Below are 17,257 nucleotides of genomic sequence, written 5' to 3'. Positions count from 1 at the left end.
TCATAGCTCATGGTACTCTTTATTGTGACGCTCAGTGGAAAATATCTGTAAACCAGCTTCCTGTAGTGGTGACAACTGCAACACACGCTAAGGCACTTTTCTTCTATAAAAAAGGGGTGAGGCTGGGAGCTCCATTCACTCCTTTGTGACAGCAACTGGGACCTGAATTCAGAGCTTTGTAGGCACATGCAGCTTTTATACAGCTTCATGATTTGTTGAGTTTGTTCCTTTTAAAAAAAAAATGCCTTCTTTGCCATAGTAAGTCTAAATGCAGCATATACAAAACAGTTAGGAATACAGGTAAATTCAGCAACCAGTGTAGACCAGTGTAGGACACGCTACTCTCTTCTAAACATGGTTCCAAAGGAAAGGCAGTGATAAAGACTGGGAATTTTATCATTTATTACAAGAAGGGGAGAAGGGGAAGAAAACCTTTTTTTCCTCCTTTCCGAAACATCTGTGCAGGTGGCGGGTTTTTCAGCTATACTGAGCCAACGGCGCAGATAAAATACCCGCGGGCCCCAGTCCTGGAGCAGGTGCCAGGTTGTGTCAGAGGGCCACTGGCCCTGTCTGATGGGCTGGCTGTCAGACCTGGGACAAGTCCCTTAACCATTAAATATATTTGGTCCCCAAGAGTGTTTGGGAGAAGCCACTGCTGGCCTTTCCAGCTTGGCCCCTAGGCCCTGTCTGCTTGGCCCAACAACCTGGCTATGACAGGGCCGGCTGCCCTCGGCAAAGGAGGGAAGGGGTCATCATTGCACTTGAGACGTTTGAGAATCAGGAAAGGAACGGGGCGCTGCCCAATGGGAGTGGAGAGGAGCTACCTCCCTCCCCACCCCCAGCATTCTGTGCCCTGCACAGAGGTGGTGTCCCTGGGCCTGCTCATGCCAGACCACCCAGAGACCACGAGTGGGAGGCCGATGGGGCAGAGGGTGTGAGGTCACCGCGTGTGATTGCCAACAGCAAAGATGGGGGTGGGGAGGAGCTGGTGGCCGAGACGGGGAAGGTGACGACTCTTCTGGGGTGTTGGGCTATCAAAACTCCTTAGTCTGAATAAAAATAGATTCATAGAAAACACTCTTGCCCGTCCCTGGTGGTCTCCCTTCTTGCTTCACCAGCTTGTGCTTTGGCAAGAGAAGGCCTAAGATCCTGCAGGCCACTCCGTTCCTGAGCCGGGGGCCCAGGACCCTGACTCTTTGGTATCAGATTCTGGGGGGCGTGGGAGGGGAGCGGTAGGGGCTGCAGCAGAGAAGCCGAAGGCCCACAACAAGGCCTGGGAGGCAGAGGGGGGCGCAGGCCTGAGGTCCCCTGGCCGGGTCGGACAGGGTGGGAGTCATAGTCTCAGCAGTCCCAAGAAGGTGCGAGGTGGGGTGCCGCAAAGGTAGGAAGGGGAGGCGGAGTCATCCGTTGGTCGGTCGGTCAATCGGTCTGTCCTTCTTGGGCAGCAGGAAGAGAGGTTATTCGGCAGCTTTGGCTTCAGCCCCGTCAGCTTTGCCATCGACCTCCTCATCTGAACACTCGCCAGCGCCTTTCCGAGCCATTCGGCGCGGCACGACAAACGGCAGGTCCCCACGCCTGGGGGCAGAGGCAGAGGTCAGAGGGCCTGCCCGGGTGGCCCAAGCACAGCTCACACGTCCCACAGCGACCCCTAGAGGGGAACTGGGTGCCTAACGCCCCACGGGAGAAACAGTGCAGCAGGGCCTCTGGGGCCGCTGCCTCCAGACAGGACAGGGCAGCTCAGCTATCAGAGCAGGCCTGTGATTCAAGCTTCCGCTTTTACCCAAAACACAAGCAAAAACCTCCAGGAAATCGGGACTGATGAAAAGGGGGAAGGCACAAGAACAGGTGGAGTCGCGCCTGCAAAATGCCACTCTTCGCTCAAACTCAGTATAAAACGGGAAACTGAGAGCTACAGGAACGCAGTGTGTGAAGACCGGCATTGTTCTCCAATCACGTGTAAGGAAATTAATATTAAATACTGACTAGAATGCCTGCTCTTGTTGATTTCATGCTTTAAAAAGGGATTGTCGTGAAAAGGAGGCAAGAAATGAGCAGGGGGTCGTGGAGACCCTCTGCCTCAGCCATTTCGTGCGTCTTGAATGTAACACATCCTTCAGAAACACAAAGAAGCCTCTGGCCTGCAGGCCCGGAGTGAGGACGGCGGCTTCTGTTGGCAAACGCGCACTGGGCATGAGGACGGGCCGGGGCTGCCTCGGCATCTTCTAGTTCAAAACACCCAGCACGGACCTGTCCTCATCGGGGGAGCAGCCCACGCGCAGACAGCCCACACAGGACGGCATCAATTACCCAGAGCTTACTGTTTATCAGAAGCTCGGGCCGTAGCCGGGAGGCAAGAGCCCCGGAGGGCAGCGGCCCGGACCCAGCACTTGCTCGTCCTCACGCGCTGCGCTCCCTGACGTCTAGCTGGGGAAGGGAACCGACTGCACGGGAGCTTCGTCGCCTGAACTGTGCTTTGCAGAACGGACTCACCTCTGGAAGGAGAAATAACCGCCAAGGGGCTGGGGGGAGGCAGGGCTCACCTGAGCTTGTTCTTGAGGGAGCTGACCTCGCGGTTCATGGCGTCGGCGGTCTCGGTGGCGTCCTCCAGCTCCCGCTGCAGCTTCCGGCGGGAGGCGTTGGCCCGCTGGGCCTCCTCCTCGGCCTCCTCCAGCTGCCGCTTGAGCTGCTTCAGGCGCGTGGACGCCTTGTCGGCCTAGGGAGAGGTGTGGCCCGCGGCCCAGGTTGTGAACTCTGGGAGAGCGGGGCCCGGCCAGCCCCCCGCCTGCCTGGGGCCCCCCCGCTCTGCCTGCAAACGCACCTGGTCCTTGAACTGCTCGGCGTTCCTGCGCTCATCGTCCACCTGCAGCAACACGTCCTTCAGCCTCTTCTCGGCCCGACGCACCTGCTTGCTCGCTGCCTGGCGCTCCCTGCCCGGTACAGACAGAGCTGCTCAGGGCACACCCTCCTTCGGAGGGCTGCGCCGACGAAGCGCAGGCTGGACCGCCCATCGCGGGGCCTCGCTGGTATTTTCCCTACAGGGAGGCCTTGATGCTAAGGCGGCCCCTCTTTACCGAGCACCCACTATGAGCTTTGTCTCTCCTGGGAGGCACTTGAATCAGCCCCACTTCTCAGACGGGAAAGAGGCTCCGGGAAGGGAAGTGACACACCTCAGAGCATATATGCAGCTGGGAAAAAGGGGAAACTGAGATTGCGCACCCAGTGTGACCCGTTACCTACACACAGGTCTCTGTCTTGCTGGGCCCAGATTATCTGCCCATGTGGTTGTGAACCCCACACCTCTCTCTGATGTAGCCCTCAGAGATGGTCACCGAAACCCCCAACTTGAAAGGTGGGCTGTGGACAGCTACTCCAACTCCATAAGGACCCAGAGAATCAGAGGACAGCCCATCAGGACTGGGGCAAACAGACCCTGGGACTAGGGGACACAAAGTTGGTTCCTGACTGGACTCAGGGACAGCACTGCAGATGGATTTGAAGATCGTTTCAGGTGACAGGAGAAGGGTACCTACTTGGTCTCATTGTCCAGCTGCTCTTCCAGCTGTGCGATCTTGGCCTCCAGGGCCGTGATGGAGGCCTTGTACTTGGATTTGACGGTGCCCTCCATCTCCTGCAGCTTGACCTTGAGCTCCTTGTTCTGGCGCTCTAGCTGCTGCCTGGCATTCTCGTTCTTCTGCGCATGGCTGCGTTCAAGGTTCAAGTCAGTGTTGATCTGGTCGATCTGTGGGAAGAAGGGCTGATGACCTTGAGAAAGGCTGGGGATCCTGCTGGGGACAGAGTTGGGGCAGCAGGATCCTGCAGAGCCCCTGATAATACCAGGTCCCCCAAACTTAACAATAGCTAGGATATCCTCCCCTAAGCCATCCAGAAGCTGCTGGCTTTGCCGAGATGGTGCCCAGAACCTGCAGCCCTGAGCATGGGGCAGAGGGCGTGCCCAGGATGCCCAGCCCTGCCCACCTGCAGGTTGGCCTTCTTTAGCCGGTCGTTCACCAGCTCCGTGTTCCCCTGCTCCTCCTCCAGCTCCTCCTCCAGCTGGGCGATGCGAGCCTCCAGGCGCCGCTTCTCCTCCAACGCCAGGGCTCTGGGGAAGGCCGGAGGAGTAAGAGGGGGCCAGTCCCAGAGGTGGGGCTCCCCCACAACACCCGCCTTTACTCAGTGGCTCTCACCCTTTGCCGCTGCTGTTGGCAATCTCATCGGCCAACTCATCCCGCTCCTGCTGGGCCTGACGCTTGGCACGCTCAGCAGCTGCCAGTTCCTGCCATGAGAACCCAGAGTGTGACCCGATGGGCAGCCCACAGCCCTGAAGGCCACCTCTTCCATGCCAGGTCCTCTGCACTGCCACCTTCCTCAAGCCCCTGGCTCTCTCCTTTAACCCTTCCTGGGCCTGCCTCCTCCATCAAGTCCTCTCTCATGAGTCCCTCCAGCTCACAGGGCTGACTCCTCCCTCTGGGGGTCAAAACTAGGGCACCACGGGCTTACAAAGGCCCCACAGCTAAGTGCTGGGGGCGAGGCCTGGGGCCAGGGATGCAGAGATGAGTAAGAAACAGTCCTGGCCGAGTGGGGCATTATGGTCCTTCTTCATCACCGGATGACCAGTTACTGGGAGTGACCAGAAAGAGATGTGAGTTAGGACCTAGGCGTGATGTTCCTGAAACCCAGGTGGAAGAGAGGGGCTTCACCCCAGGGTGAGGCATCATGGACAAAACCCAAACGTGACCAAAGAGGGAAGGATCACACGGAGGCTCAGGCAGGAGGGCACAATCAACCAGGCAAGAGCGGACAAGGACATGCCTGGATGTCTGGCCCAGTGAGAAGCAGAATGCTTCCATGTGTGCCTTATGTGACAGACACGGGGGAGCAGCTCAGGCACAATGGGAGGGACCCCTCCATGCCAGGTGGCAATGACGGCAGGAGGCGGTGATTACACACAGTCTCCTCTCACTGCAGGGAGCCTTGCTACTGAATGAAGCCCTGCAGAGAATTTTCATAAAGAACCATCCCCAGCGCATCCCCGGAGGTCCCTATATTGTTTCAGCCCAGCCCAACGCTGGCCCCGGGGAGGCCCTGAGCTGACCCCGCTGGCCAGAGGGCAGTGCCCCTCAGCGCCCCTTGGCCCCGGACCACCTCCTGCAGCTGAATCATCTCGGCCTCCATGCTCTTCAGCTTCTTCTCGTTCTCCTTGGCCTGCGCCAGGATGTCCTCGCGGGAGGTGCGCGTGTCATCCAGCTCGCGCATGTAGTCCTTCATCTGGGCCTGGGGTGGGGAGGAGACACTTGGCACCACCACCCCAGCGGACACCCACCTGCCCCTGCCCCACCATCTGCCCTCTGACCCCTCCAGGGGCGACCAAGAGCAGGAGCTTGTGGCTGCTTTTCACCCTGACACCACCATTAACCAGCTGACGGGAAGGGCTAAATAGTAACCAGAGCAAAACGTCTCTTTGACCTCCACCATTAGTGCACTTTCGGCCATCAGGGTCCACAAGGCACGCTCTGGGCACGTCAGTCACCGAGCACTGCAGCTCGAGTCGATGGCTTTCCCTGTCTATGGCTCCCTGTGGAGGAGCCCGAGCTGCTGACCGGGTCCCAGCACAGCCACTGCCCCGCCGGGGCACGCCCACCAGGGGGCGGGACTCGGTTCCCTTGTTAGTCTCCCACCACGCGCTTCCCTTTCAAAGATCTTTGTCAAGTAGCTTTTCCTCTGCTTTTGCCGAAAACCCCAAATTGAAACTCCCATGTCAAAGGGTGAGACTCTTGCTGGTTCAGGCAGATGGCAGGAGGAGAATGCCACCGGCCAGCAGGACATCTGGGCCCTGTGACCTCACCAACCACAAACAGTTAAAAGCATTCTCATTGCTACTGATTCGCTGGGTAGGACGTGGCCTCTCACAGATCTTTCCACTTGGTTATTCTTCAAGTGCGGGTCAGGTCAAATTTCCCAGGTACGTGACCCTGCTCCGGGTGCTCCTCTGAACCTTCAGCCCCAGCCTCCCATCATGGCCCATTAGGCTGCACTGGGCCGCATGTGGGCCATGGCCCGTTTACTCTGCAAATGTGCCCCTAAGTGACTGTCTCCGTACTCCCTTGCATAGCTTGGTGGAGACACTCTGTTCTTTAATGCACTCAACGGCGTCGGTCTCATGCACGTTTGCTTTCACGCGTCTCCCACTCAACCTCGGGGCCTGAGCCTCCATCTGTAAGGCGGGCTGAGGGCACCAAGACCTTCCCCGGCCAGGGGAGGGCGGCAATTCCCAGCATTCTCGGCCACCCCATCGTGTCCCAGCCCCACGCTGAGCAGAGTGGGGCCGGATCTGGTTTGGTCCGGCCTGACCTCACCTGAAGCTTGCGTAGCTGTTTGATGGCTTCGTCGCGGCTCTTGTTGGCCGAGTCGATGTGGGCCTCCAGGTCCTTCAGGTCCATCTCCAGCTTCTTTCGAGCGGCCACCGCCAATGAGCGCTGCTTCCTCTCATCTTCCAGCTCTGCCTCCATCTCCCGCACCTGGGGGAGACGCCAGCCGCTCAGGAGGGACCCACACACAGATCCTGCTGCAGCTCTGAGCCCAGGAGGCTTTGGCCCAGTTCTGTGGGATCCGCGGGGCCTCCAGTGGCCAGTGAGAGTTACCGAATAGAAACCCCGGACAGGATCCCTGCCTCCCCTGCACATCCTGAGGAAAGGGCTGGAAGAAATGGTCACGGAGCCTTCGAAAATCCAGGAAGAGGAAGGGGAGAAAGGATGCCTGCCAGAAACATGAAGGTCCCCGTTCATGGGGAGCAGGAGGGACATACACACCTGTCTGACCAGCTGCTTCTTCTTCTCCTCGCTCTGCTCATCCCGGCCCTGAAGGTCCCGCTCAAACTGAGCTTTCAGGGCCTGCAGGTTCACCTCCAGTCGCAGCTTGGCATCCTCGGTGGCCTGAAGCTCGTCCTCCAGCTCCTCGAGCTGGGTCTTCATCTCTTCTACCTGCTGCTCCAAGGCCCGCTTAGACTTCTCCAGCTCATGGACCTGTCACCCAAGGGAACCCAAGTCAGGAACAGAGGGACAGGAGATCCCCGAGGTCCCTGCCTCAGTGTCCACTCACCCACTAGTCCCCTGTACTGTCCCCTCAGCCCCTCCCAGTACTCACACTCTTGCCCACGTCATCCTTAGAGCTCATGAGGTCCTCCATCTCCGTGCGGAACTGCTTGTTGAGCCGCTCCAGCTCTGCCTTCTGCTCCACGGCCTCTTCCAGGGCCCTGGCCAGTGACAGTGCCTTGGTCTCCTTCTCACGGGCCTCCGCCTCAGCCCGGTCGCGCTCCTCCGCATACTTAGCAGAGATGGTTTTCTCCTCAGCCAGGAGCTGGGAAAGATATGGGCGCCATGAAGCTCAAGCGACAAATTCCGCAGGCGCTCAGAACCTGCTGCCCGCACGCAGGCAGAACAGTGAAGGGCCCAGGGCTGGGTCTGAGGGTTGGGGACTAAGAAGAGCAAACACCAGGCTGCTGCCTAGAGAACCCAGCTGGTTCCAAGGCGCAAGCACTGTTCAGTATGTCTCTGTAACCAGACGAGGGGACATACCAGCTCTGCCACCATGCTTTAAAGTCTTTCATTTTTATCACGTAATGACTTTTTATGTCACACAGCACCCATTCCATGAGAACCCACAGGAAATACTACACGGTCACAACCTGGAAAGGCTTTGGTTCTCCTGAACAACTGGTTGGTGTTTACCTTGAAGCGTGTGACCCTGGCTGCTTAGAAGCCCAAGGCCCATGTGTGGCCTTCTCTAAGGATTTAAGTTTAAACCCCCGTGGTCCTTTCTCTGCATGGGCCTAACCCCGCCAGGCCTTGTATTCCAACCTTCCCATTCCCTTTGCTGGACCTATTTCTGAAAGGACCAGGGAGCAAATGCTTTAGACTTTGCAGGCTGTGCCTGCGGAGCAACTACCTGCCTCGGCTCTGACAGCGTGGTAACAGCCAGACAACAGCCAACGGCCGCAGCGTGGCGAAGCCCAAGACACCTTCGTCCACAGCGACAGGTGACAGCGGGCCCAAACCTGGGAGCTGAGTTCGGATTCACTCTCTTTTTCTACCCAGCTCACTGTCTGCGCCTCTGTAAGCTGCCTCAGGTCCTTTACAATAAGGACGAGGTATGAACACATAACTAAAAGTTCAAAGTAATTAAAATCACATCATTATGAAAAATGTGAAAGTGTAAAAAACAGAAAGTGGAAAACTCGCTCTAAAACCTTTCCTATGAAGGCGCCCTGTTCCCAGCACTTCCTTGCCAGGCCCCTCAGCAAGGGGACACCCACAGTGGGACCTGAGCGCCTGCCGGTAGTGATGGGACCCCAGGGCCACTCCACACCCATGGCCTTGGCCTGAGGCCGCCGTCTTTGAAGAAGAGAGGAAATGAGGAAGAGAGTGTGCACAGCACACACCTGGTCAAACTTCTTCTGCTTCTTCTCCAGGTTGGAGACGCTCTGCCGCTGGTGGTCGAGGTCCACCAGCAGGTCGTCCAGCTCCTGCTGCAGCCGCGTCTTGGTCTTCTCCAGCTTGTCGTAGGCGGCCACCTTCTCCTCGTAGCGCTGGCTCAGCCCCTCCAGGTCCTTCTGGAGCTTCCTCTTGGCTTCCTCAGCAGTCTCCAGGCACCCCACGCCATCCTCCATCTTCTTCTTCATGTCGGTCACCTGGCCAGGAGCAAGGGATAAGGGTATGACACCCACAATGGCACCTGCTCCGGGAACACACCTGCGCCTGAGGCAGCCGGGAGCTGGCCTGCTCCTCACGGACACAGACCAGGAAGCCAGCCCAGGCACGGAGACCTCCCTCTTCCACCGGGCGACGGAAACAAACTTCCTGCCGAGGGTGTCTGCGCAGTGCACGCAGCCGAGGCGCGGGTCAGCCTTGGAGGGCCTCTCTGTTGTGACCCACCCACTCCAGGCTTCTGGTTTAGAAAGACCGCGGCCGAGAGGGCAGCAACCTGCAGTCAGCTCTCCCCCGGGGGCAGGGCCGGTGCCCTCTGGGGAATGTGTCTGCTGGAGGCAGGAGGACACCAGGCACCTGCCCTGCAGCCTCCTCCTTGCACCGGGACAAAAGCTGCCACCACTCGCACATACTGACTGCTCCTGCCCAGACCGTGGAGCAGACTGAGCCTGTCCTGGGCTTAGGGCATATCTGGCCTGGAGCATTTAAGTCCCAAGACAGGATCTAGAACGGTGCTCATGGTCTATTTTTGGCCAGATCCTTTGAAAGTCCAGAGCAGACTAGGACTCCTTCACATAACATCTTGATACACATAAAATATACAGGACTATCAAGGAAGTCAATACAGAAGAATGTGGTTGTCAGGTGTCATAAAACACTGGCGCAGTAACCCATGTGCTTAGCATATCAGACAGCAGCCTCTGGAAGCGCAAGGAGCACGGTGACATCCCCAAAGCCCTGCCGTGGCTGGGACACGGTGACTGGTGGTTTCTAGTGAATAAGGGGACAGGTACTGCGACTGCCCTGGCTTGTGGTCTACATTTGTAAGGAAGGAAATGCCAGCTGCCAGCTAGAGACCCGTGCAAGAAAGAATGTTCGGTCTCCTCCCTCCAAGTTCACGGGTCCCTGAAGTCTACCCGGGACCCAGGGCTGAAAGCTCTGGGCTGGAGAGGACAGGAGCTCCTAAGGTAGGGCAACCAGCTCAGGCAGGCCTGGGTGGACCCAGCCTGCAGAATCCCACCCGTGTCCCCAAGCCGCCCGGCAGCCTGGATGTCCTGTGGCGGAGCCGCACCGAACCTGGGCGTGCAGGGTGGCGATCTGCTTCTCCAGGTTGTGCTTGGCCTCCTCCTCCTCCTCCAGCTGCTCCTTCAGGGAGTTTTTCTCGTCCTCCACCTGCTTCAGCTTGGTGCTCAGGCCCAGCTTCTGCCGGGTCTCCTCCTGCAGCAGCTCCTACTCCGAGGACAAGAAGGACTCAGGGCTCAGTAGGTGCCGTGTCAGAGTCTCGGAGTCCCCACACCCTTGGCGGGAGAGAGCAGCTGGGCCCTCTGACTCAGGGAGCCGGGCGAACCCAGAGACCCCATGGATGCAGGTCATCAGAGGAGCCCTGGGACGAACACCCAAAGGTCTGGCAGGGGATGCCATGTGGGCACCACGTCCTCCCAGGAAAGGTCCAGCTGCAGAGCCCTGCTGCCACCCTTACCTGCGTGTCCTGCAGCTGGGACTCCAGAGTGGAGAAGTCCTTGGTGAGCTTGCTGGACTTGGTGTCAGACTGGGTGAGAAGACCCGTGACATTGTCCAGCTCGACCTACACAAGGATGGGAGAGACAAAGGCCCACGAGCTCGACCATGACCACTCTGGCCCCACCTCAGCGCTTCTAGGCTAAGCTGGACCCGAGTCACAGGCTGAACCCAGCAGCCTCATTGAGGAGCCAGTTTGAAGCATGAAAAAGAGCAGGAGCCCTGGCTGTTGTGACTCCACGGATTGAGTGCCAGCCTGTGGTCCGAAGGGTTGCTGGTTCAGTTCCCAGTCAGGGCACATGCCTGGGTTGTGGGCCAGGTCCCCAGCTGGGTACGTGAGACAGGCAACCAATTGCTGTTTCTTTCACACATCATGTTTTTCTCTCTCTTTCCCTCTCCCTCCCCTCTCTCTAAAAATAAGTAAATTCTTAAAAAAAAATAATAAAAGGCACTGACATCCTAGAGAACTGGGCAAAGTGCTGAAGGGAGCACTGCCCAGGCCCGGGCCCCAGCAAAGGCCTCACCTGCAGCTTGGCGACCTTGTCGGCCAGCTCCGTGCGTGCTCGCTCTGCCTCGGTGAACTTCACCTGCGCCTCCTGTAGCTGGGCCTCCACTTTCTTCCGCTTGTGCTCTGAGTCGCCCTTGCCCTGCAGTAGGGCTTTCACCTCATTGGCCAGCTCCCCTCGCTCGCTCTCCAGGGTCTGCTTGGCCTTCTCAAGGTTGGCTTTTACCTGGTAGGAAGGGAGCAAAGGTGTGAAGAGGGGCATCGTGCCCCGTCAGGAAGCTGGTCTCTCCAGTGTCACAGGAAGAGCCACCAGGTTCACATCCAAACCGCTGCCTCTGAAGCAGAGGCGATGTTGGTCAGTTTGGGAGGTGGCCTGCTAGCAAGGGTTCTCGTCTCGGAAGGCTCACACCTGCTCTGTCCTCATCACTCAACTGGCCGTAACGCCTGCCTCGTGTCCTCCTCTCTGAGGGCCTCAGCATTCCCATCTTTAAAACAGTTCCTGCCCAGCCTCCTCAAAGGTAGAGGAACCATTCAAGGATAAGGTATCGTAATTGCTTATCCACTACAATTAGACACGTTTATTATACATAATTATACAATTATCCATTGTATGATTTTAGTGATGACATTACAGAACGAGGGAAATTATAATTGTTCATCATCAGACACCCACTCAAGCCTCTTTGAAACTTGATGTTCAAATTAATAATGTAATGTTCTTCAAAAAAAATAAAGTGGAGTTTACAGAACAACATGACTATCCCATTCTAGTCTGCACCAAGCTGGCCACAGGGTCATGGGCAAGTTCAAGGGTAAACTGTGAGTGTAAAGGAATGCTGGGCAAAAACTGCTAAAGAACAAAGAAAGGTTTCAACCTGCGCAGAACTGAGTGGAAGTTGAAAGGAGATGAACAAGGCTTGTTTCTAAACTATTTTATAGGCTGCCACATGGAAGAGCCTTTGACCTCTAGAGCTGCCACTAAGAGTGGCTGGGAGCCTGCTGAGGGTGTTCTAGAGAGGACCCAGGCTTCAGAAAAGGGACCCTAAGGCCCTGTGAAACTCAGTTTCAGGGGGGCTCCAATTCCTTGAAGCTTCCTGAGCTGTATTTGATCAAGTAACTAATAAGCCTTACTATCTAAGTGCTTTACATGCCAACTCAAACTCGATTCACAGACCTATCATGAACTCCTTTCAGATGGGGAAACTGATGCACAGACATAGCTATCTGTCAAAGTCACTCAGCCACTAAGGGCTGGAGCTGGGCTCCAACCCAGGCAGTCCGGCTCTGGAGCTGCTCTGTTCTACAGGATGGGCCCAGAGTGGCAGCTGGGCTCCAGGAGGGCCCCGCCCCTCTGGAAGGGGCAAGACCCACCCCCAGCCACCCACAACCTGAAGCCACAGAGCAAGTCCCTGGGGAAAGCCCACACACCCGTTTTGTCTGTTCCAGCTGCTCAGCCAGCTCCTCTACAGCCTGGGAGTGCTTCTGTCTCATCTCCTGGATCTGGGCCTCATGGGTCTTGGCCTCATCATCAAGGGTCTTCTTCAGGATATTTACTTCCTGTTCACGTTTGGACCTGGAGAGAAATGCCCTCAGAATAGAGGCTAGGGACCCTGGAGCGATGCTCCCCTGGGGCTCTTCCCCAGCTACAGCGAGGCCAGCAAGGTCCACTGGCCACCTCAGGCAGCTCTTCTGCCTAGGGTCCCCTCCTCAGCTGTCCACCCTATAGCCCAGGCTCAAAGACACCATGGAGGTTTCTGTACCCTTCCAGCCTTAAAGCCCATCCTATTTCACCCAGACTTCAAGCCAGGCTCTTGAATAGTTCTTTTCAGTAGAGACAAGATGCTGAGAAACTTCAGTTTCCATGCCGCCTGGTACATGACAACAAGGCCACGTGTGTGTTCAGAGGCCTAAGGCCCACCCCTCCCAGGCCATGGCCGCCTCTCCCCGTCTGTGACCTGGCCAGTCCACCCCATGGCACACCTGAGCTCCTGCTGGGCAGCCGTTGAATCCAGGGTGTCCTCCAACTCTGTTTTCAGGGCCTCCAGCTCCTCCCCAAGGTCCCGCTTCTGCTTCTCAGCTTTATTCCGAGCAGCACGCTCAGACTCCAGGTCTTCCTGGAGTTCAGAGATCTGAGATTCCAGCTCACGGATCTTCTTTAGCGCCATGTTCTTATGGCTGGCTTCTTCCTCCACTCTGCCAAAGAAACAAACTCAGGATGACGCCATTTTACCTCTAAGGAATAGAGTTCGCAGAAAAGGTTTTAGAAAGAGGCAACCAAAGCCACTTCCGGCAGCCACAGTCACGTCCCTTAGGAGCCTCGCTCGGCTGAAGTCGCATCTGAGGCACAGCGTACAGAAGAGTTAAGGGCAGCGTGGCCTGGAGAACTGGAAAACCTCAGACGGAAATCGCTTCATTTTCCAACTGAAAATTCAGTGCTTTCAACATAGAAAGAAGTTCAAATGTAAAATAAACTAATAAAAAGGAAATAAAATGTTACAGTCCACCAAGACTGCAACAAAATAAAAATACAAATGTGCCATAGATTTTGGGTGATAATGATGTATCAATGTACTTTATCCGTTGTAACCAATGTACCGCTCTGGTGCAGGATGTTGATAAAGTTGGAGGAGACTGTGGGAGAGGCGGAGGAGATTTATCAAAATTCTCCATCCTGTCCCCTCAATTTTGCTGTGAACCTAAACTGCCCTCGGGAACAGTCTACTGAAAAGAGAATAAAGGAAAGCATGACAACCATAGCAGCGCTAATGCTCCGGCTCACTGAGGCAGCGAGAACCACAGCGGGAAGCCGCAGGGGAGCACTGGCTCTGGCCCTCACCTGGCCAGGGCAGCCTGAAGTTCCTCCTCCTTCTTGGCCAGCTGCATTTTGAGCTCAGCAATCTGAGCCTGGAGCTCGGCAATCTGGTCATTGAGGTCTGTGGAGTCTCCCTCCAGCTTCCGGCGGGTCTTCTCCAGCTCCTGCCGCTGCTTTTCCTCCCTTCGGAGGCGCTCTGAGAAGGGAAGGTGGGGAAAAGCCCATAGAGCCACCAGTGGCCACAGACTTTGCCGTCTTTGTTTTTAATTCTTACATAAATACTACATACTTACTATAAAATATACATGGGGTTTAAAGGTTCAAAATACACAGATACTCATACCAACCCCGGATTAAGGAAAAGAACACCAGGAGCTGCCAGGTCCAGTGTCTCTCTGACCCCATCTGCTGCCCTGGACACATCAGCTGCCCCACGCCCCCACAGAGGGCACGGTGGTTTCCAGCATGAGCTCAGAGCTCTAGGATTTCCCCTATCCCCCTTGCACTTCTCTCAAGGGGCAGAGGCAAGGGGTCCACAGACAACCGCAGGCCTGCACGTCTATCCCAGCCTCCTCTCCACAGATCCCCAGAGCACAGGGACACGAAGACATGATCTGTCACCCCGTCCCAAGACAAGCAATGACCTTGCAATACCAGTCTAGCATTTTACAGAACGCGCAGCATGTCCACAAGCATTAGATAGTTTAAGTCCTCACAAGTGCCCTTTTGCTGTGTCCCCTTGGAGGTAGGAGAAACTAAAGCTCACAGAGGGGAAGAGGTACAAGATGACACGGCGAATAAGTGGCAGAGCTAGGTTCTAACCTAGAGCCTCTTAGGAAGTCTCAAAAGCTTGTGAAATGCATGCTGGGTAACAACAGAGAAACACGGGGGCTTTTCTCCGAACGTCCTTCACTTTGGGGAGCCCCCGCCAGCCCCACAGCACCAGTGCCTGGCGGCCCAGTCCTGAACCGGAGGTCCTGAGGGCAGCAGCTGGCTGCTATGGACCCCGAGCCTCAGCTGTGTGGGGTGAGCGGGACGCCTCCCTGCTGCTCCCGCTCCGGGCAGTGACGGCCAGACTGGCCCTGAGAGGTGTTTGCCTCAGGCTCCTGCCCATGACGCTCTTACCCTCCAGGTCGGTGATCATGGCCTCGTGCTTGTTCTTGAGCTTGGCGAGGCTCTTCGATTTCTCCTCCTCTTCCGTGAGGTTGGTGGTGAACTCGGCTATCCTGTCTTCCAGCAGCTTCTTCTCCTGCAGGGGCGTGGGGTGTGCGCACGGCTGGGTCAGAGCTCAGAGGTGGCTGAGCAGGCACTTTAGCTCTTCAAAGTACGACTCACCCAGAAATTTCCACCGAATGGAGGGACAAGGACTTAAATACTTGATTCATTAGGACTTCCTGGGTCAAAGGGGCCACTTTGTAAGGCCACTAACTCCCCTTCAAGAGCAGGATCAGCTTCCCAGACGTGGGTACCGAAGCCCTTGCTGGACCTATATTACCCCTTTGGGCCCAGGTAAGGAAGGCTTCCAGCGGCAGCGAGTGTTGGTGGGGAATTCCAGCCCCGTCTCCTCCATGCCCCGGGCTTGTCCGCGGGAAGCCTAGGACCTCCACCTCCTCAAGCCCGCGGAGCGCCTGGGCTGCTCGCCCCGCTGGAGTCCTAACCTAGTAGGCGCCCCCATGACAGCACAGCCAGCGTAATATACGCACACCATCGCCAGCAGGAGCCTCTCACTCCCTGAGTCACAGAGCTCCGCTTCAACCCTCACCCTGCCCTTGGGATCGAGGCTGGCATTCTGACTGGTGTCCTTCCTGCTCCTCTAACACGCTTGCCAGCTTCTATTTGCTCGCTTAGCTGCCAGGGACTCAACTTGGTTCTCAAAAGAAACAGCTGCCACCTTGGAGAAGGCTGAAGGAGAAGCACCCACACCTCAACCCCAAGCCCCCGAGGTGTCCGAACCCCTCCGGTGACTAACATGCGATGTCACACAGATGGTTTGGCTCTACCAAGTCCTGGGTCTCCAGAGCTTATGAAGAACTTTCTTGACAAGAAATGTCAGACCTTTCCCTTGGGCCCCACTCAGTTGTGAGAAATAGCCTTTCAAACAGGACCCTGGTGCCCAGAGGCCATGGGACACTGGGAAGGAGAACCTGCTACTGAGCAGAAGTCACAGAGCCTCAGGCAGCAGAGGTGAGAGGGCACACCGGGAGCCGGGGCCTGGCTCGCCCTCCACAGCCCACAGCCCCACACGCCGAGGGCCTCACCTTGGACAGCTTGCAGTTCTGATCCTCCAAGATGATTTGGTCTTCCTCCAGCTTCTTCAGCTTGGCCTCGGTGGTCACCTTCTCCAGCTGCAGCTTCTGGCGGGCGCTCTCCTCCTCCTCCAGCTGCTCCTCCAGTTCCTGTCACGAAGCCAGAGGGGACTGTGAGGAGCATAGGATGCTCAAGCCCAGCGGGGGGGCTGACATGTGACCCAGCCCCCGCTTGTGGGGTCGCATATTTAAAACTGGGGAAAGGAGCCCTGGTTGCTGTGGGTCAGTGAGTTGAGCACAGGCCTATGAACCAAGTGTCACTGGTTCAATTCCCAGTCAGGGCACATGCCTTGGTTGCAGGCCAGGTCCCCAGTTGGGGGCATGCGAGAGGCAACCACATATTGATGTTTCTCTCCCTCTCTTTCTCCCTCCCTTCCCCTCTCTCTAAAAATAAATAAAATCTTTTTAAAAAAAATTCACCAATTAAAAAACAACAACAACAAATATCGGGGTGTGGGGACAAGAGCCCTGGTCCAGTCACGTGGTTGCTTGTTCTGAGGTGCTTCCTTTAGAGCAAGCTTCCGGCCAGGGGCGACGGGGGCAGAAAGCAGAGCTGATCGCCCTCCGCTCCTCAGACCAGCAGGAGCAGGACCAAGGGAGGGAGTTGAAACCGACCTCGATGCTCATCTGGGCAGCGCCCATAGAGAGCTGAGAACATGGTGGGGAGACAACCTCTCAAAGGCTGCCCCCAAGTGGACAAAGGGGAGAAGAGCTGGCCTACCCAGGCACCTCCGTTTCTGGGTTCGCTCCAGTCCCTGCATCCTTGTTCCTCACGGCTCCCCGTGTCTGGAGCCCAGCCCTGCCCCTTTCTCCAGAAGAGGAAGCTGGGTTACCTGGATGTTCTGCTGCATTTTCTTCTTCTCCGCCTGCAGGTGCTGGCAGCGCTCCTCCTCCTCCTCCACCCTGGCCTCAAGGTCATGGCAAATCTCCTCCAGCTCCTGCTTCTTGGCAGTGAGGCGGGCCCGGAGCTCCTCAGCTTCAGCACACAGTTCTGTTTCTGCCTGGAGCTGCTCCTGCAGCTGCATCTTCTCTGCCATGAGCTGCAAACAACAGGTGCAAAATGCAAGGTCCTTGCAGCCTCCTCAAGCCACTCCAGGACACGTTCTCTAGCTCTGGCTTCCAGAGGGAGGTCCATGTTGACAAGGGAGTTTCCATCTTGGGAGTACATATCATGTCGTTTACCCTTTACCACTGCGCCATGGGCTGTACACAAAGACCCCAAGGACACGGGCTCAGAGAGGTGAAGTGCTGGAGCGGGCCTTGAACCTGACACTCATGAACTTGCCATCCCACCAGGCGGCCCCCCTACATCACATACTCCTGAATGAAGTCGACAGGAAAATTAACCATCTTTCTGTCTTTCTAGTGAAGCATCTCCTTAAACTCCAACATGCCTCACTTGCAGCTGGCCAGCAGG

The 17,257-nt window shown here is 56.7% G+C and overlaps 1 protein-coding gene across 1 annotated transcript in view; it reads right to left on the bottom strand.

The window, feature by feature from the left end:
- Nucleotides 1–17,257, bottom strand: part of MYH9 (myosin heavy chain 9) — an 86,260-nt gene continuing 69,003 nt past the window's right edge. Inside the window, exons 22-41 of the mRNA XM_090272515.1 lie at nt 16,674–16,880; nt 15,793–15,930; nt 14,660–14,783; nt 13,559–13,730; nt 12,703–12,915; nt 12,151–12,295; nt 10,742–10,948; nt 10,180–10,284; nt 9,777–9,929; nt 8,435–8,683; nt 7,141–7,353; nt 6,807–7,019; nt 6,354–6,515; nt 5,143–5,271; nt 4,185–4,273; nt 3,976–4,099; nt 3,531–3,739; nt 2,819–2,927; nt 2,541–2,713; nt 1–1,575 (exon numbers count right to left, since the gene is read on the bottom strand). Coding sequence (XP_090128641.1) covers nt 1,458–1,575; nt 2,541–2,713; nt 2,819–2,927; nt 3,531–3,739; nt 3,976–4,099; nt 4,185–4,273; nt 5,143–5,271; nt 6,354–6,515; nt 6,807–7,019; nt 7,141–7,353; nt 8,435–8,683; nt 9,777–9,929; nt 10,180–10,284; nt 10,742–10,948; nt 12,151–12,295; nt 12,703–12,915; nt 13,559–13,730; nt 14,660–14,783; nt 15,793–15,930; nt 16,674–16,880 — 3,252 coding nt within the window. The 3' untranslated portion in view covers nt 1–1,457. The remainder of the gene's footprint in view (nt 1,576–2,540; nt 2,714–2,818; nt 2,928–3,530; nt 3,740–3,975; nt 4,100–4,184; nt 4,274–5,142; nt 5,272–6,353; nt 6,516–6,806; nt 7,020–7,140; nt 7,354–8,434; nt 8,684–9,776; nt 9,930–10,179; nt 10,285–10,741; nt 10,949–12,150; nt 12,296–12,702; nt 12,916–13,558; nt 13,731–14,659; nt 14,784–15,792; nt 15,931–16,673; nt 16,881–17,257) is intronic.

This window comes from Furipterus horrens, unplaced genomic scaffold (assembly GCF_987537825.1).
Source record: "Furipterus horrens unplaced genomic scaffold, mFurHor1.1.pri manual_scaffold_4, whole genome shotgun sequence".
NCBI classification, from domain to species: domain Eukaryota; kingdom Metazoa; phylum Chordata; class Mammalia; order Chiroptera; family Furipteridae; genus Furipterus; species Furipterus horrens.
This window is presented reverse-complemented; position numbering and strand designations above follow the sequence as displayed.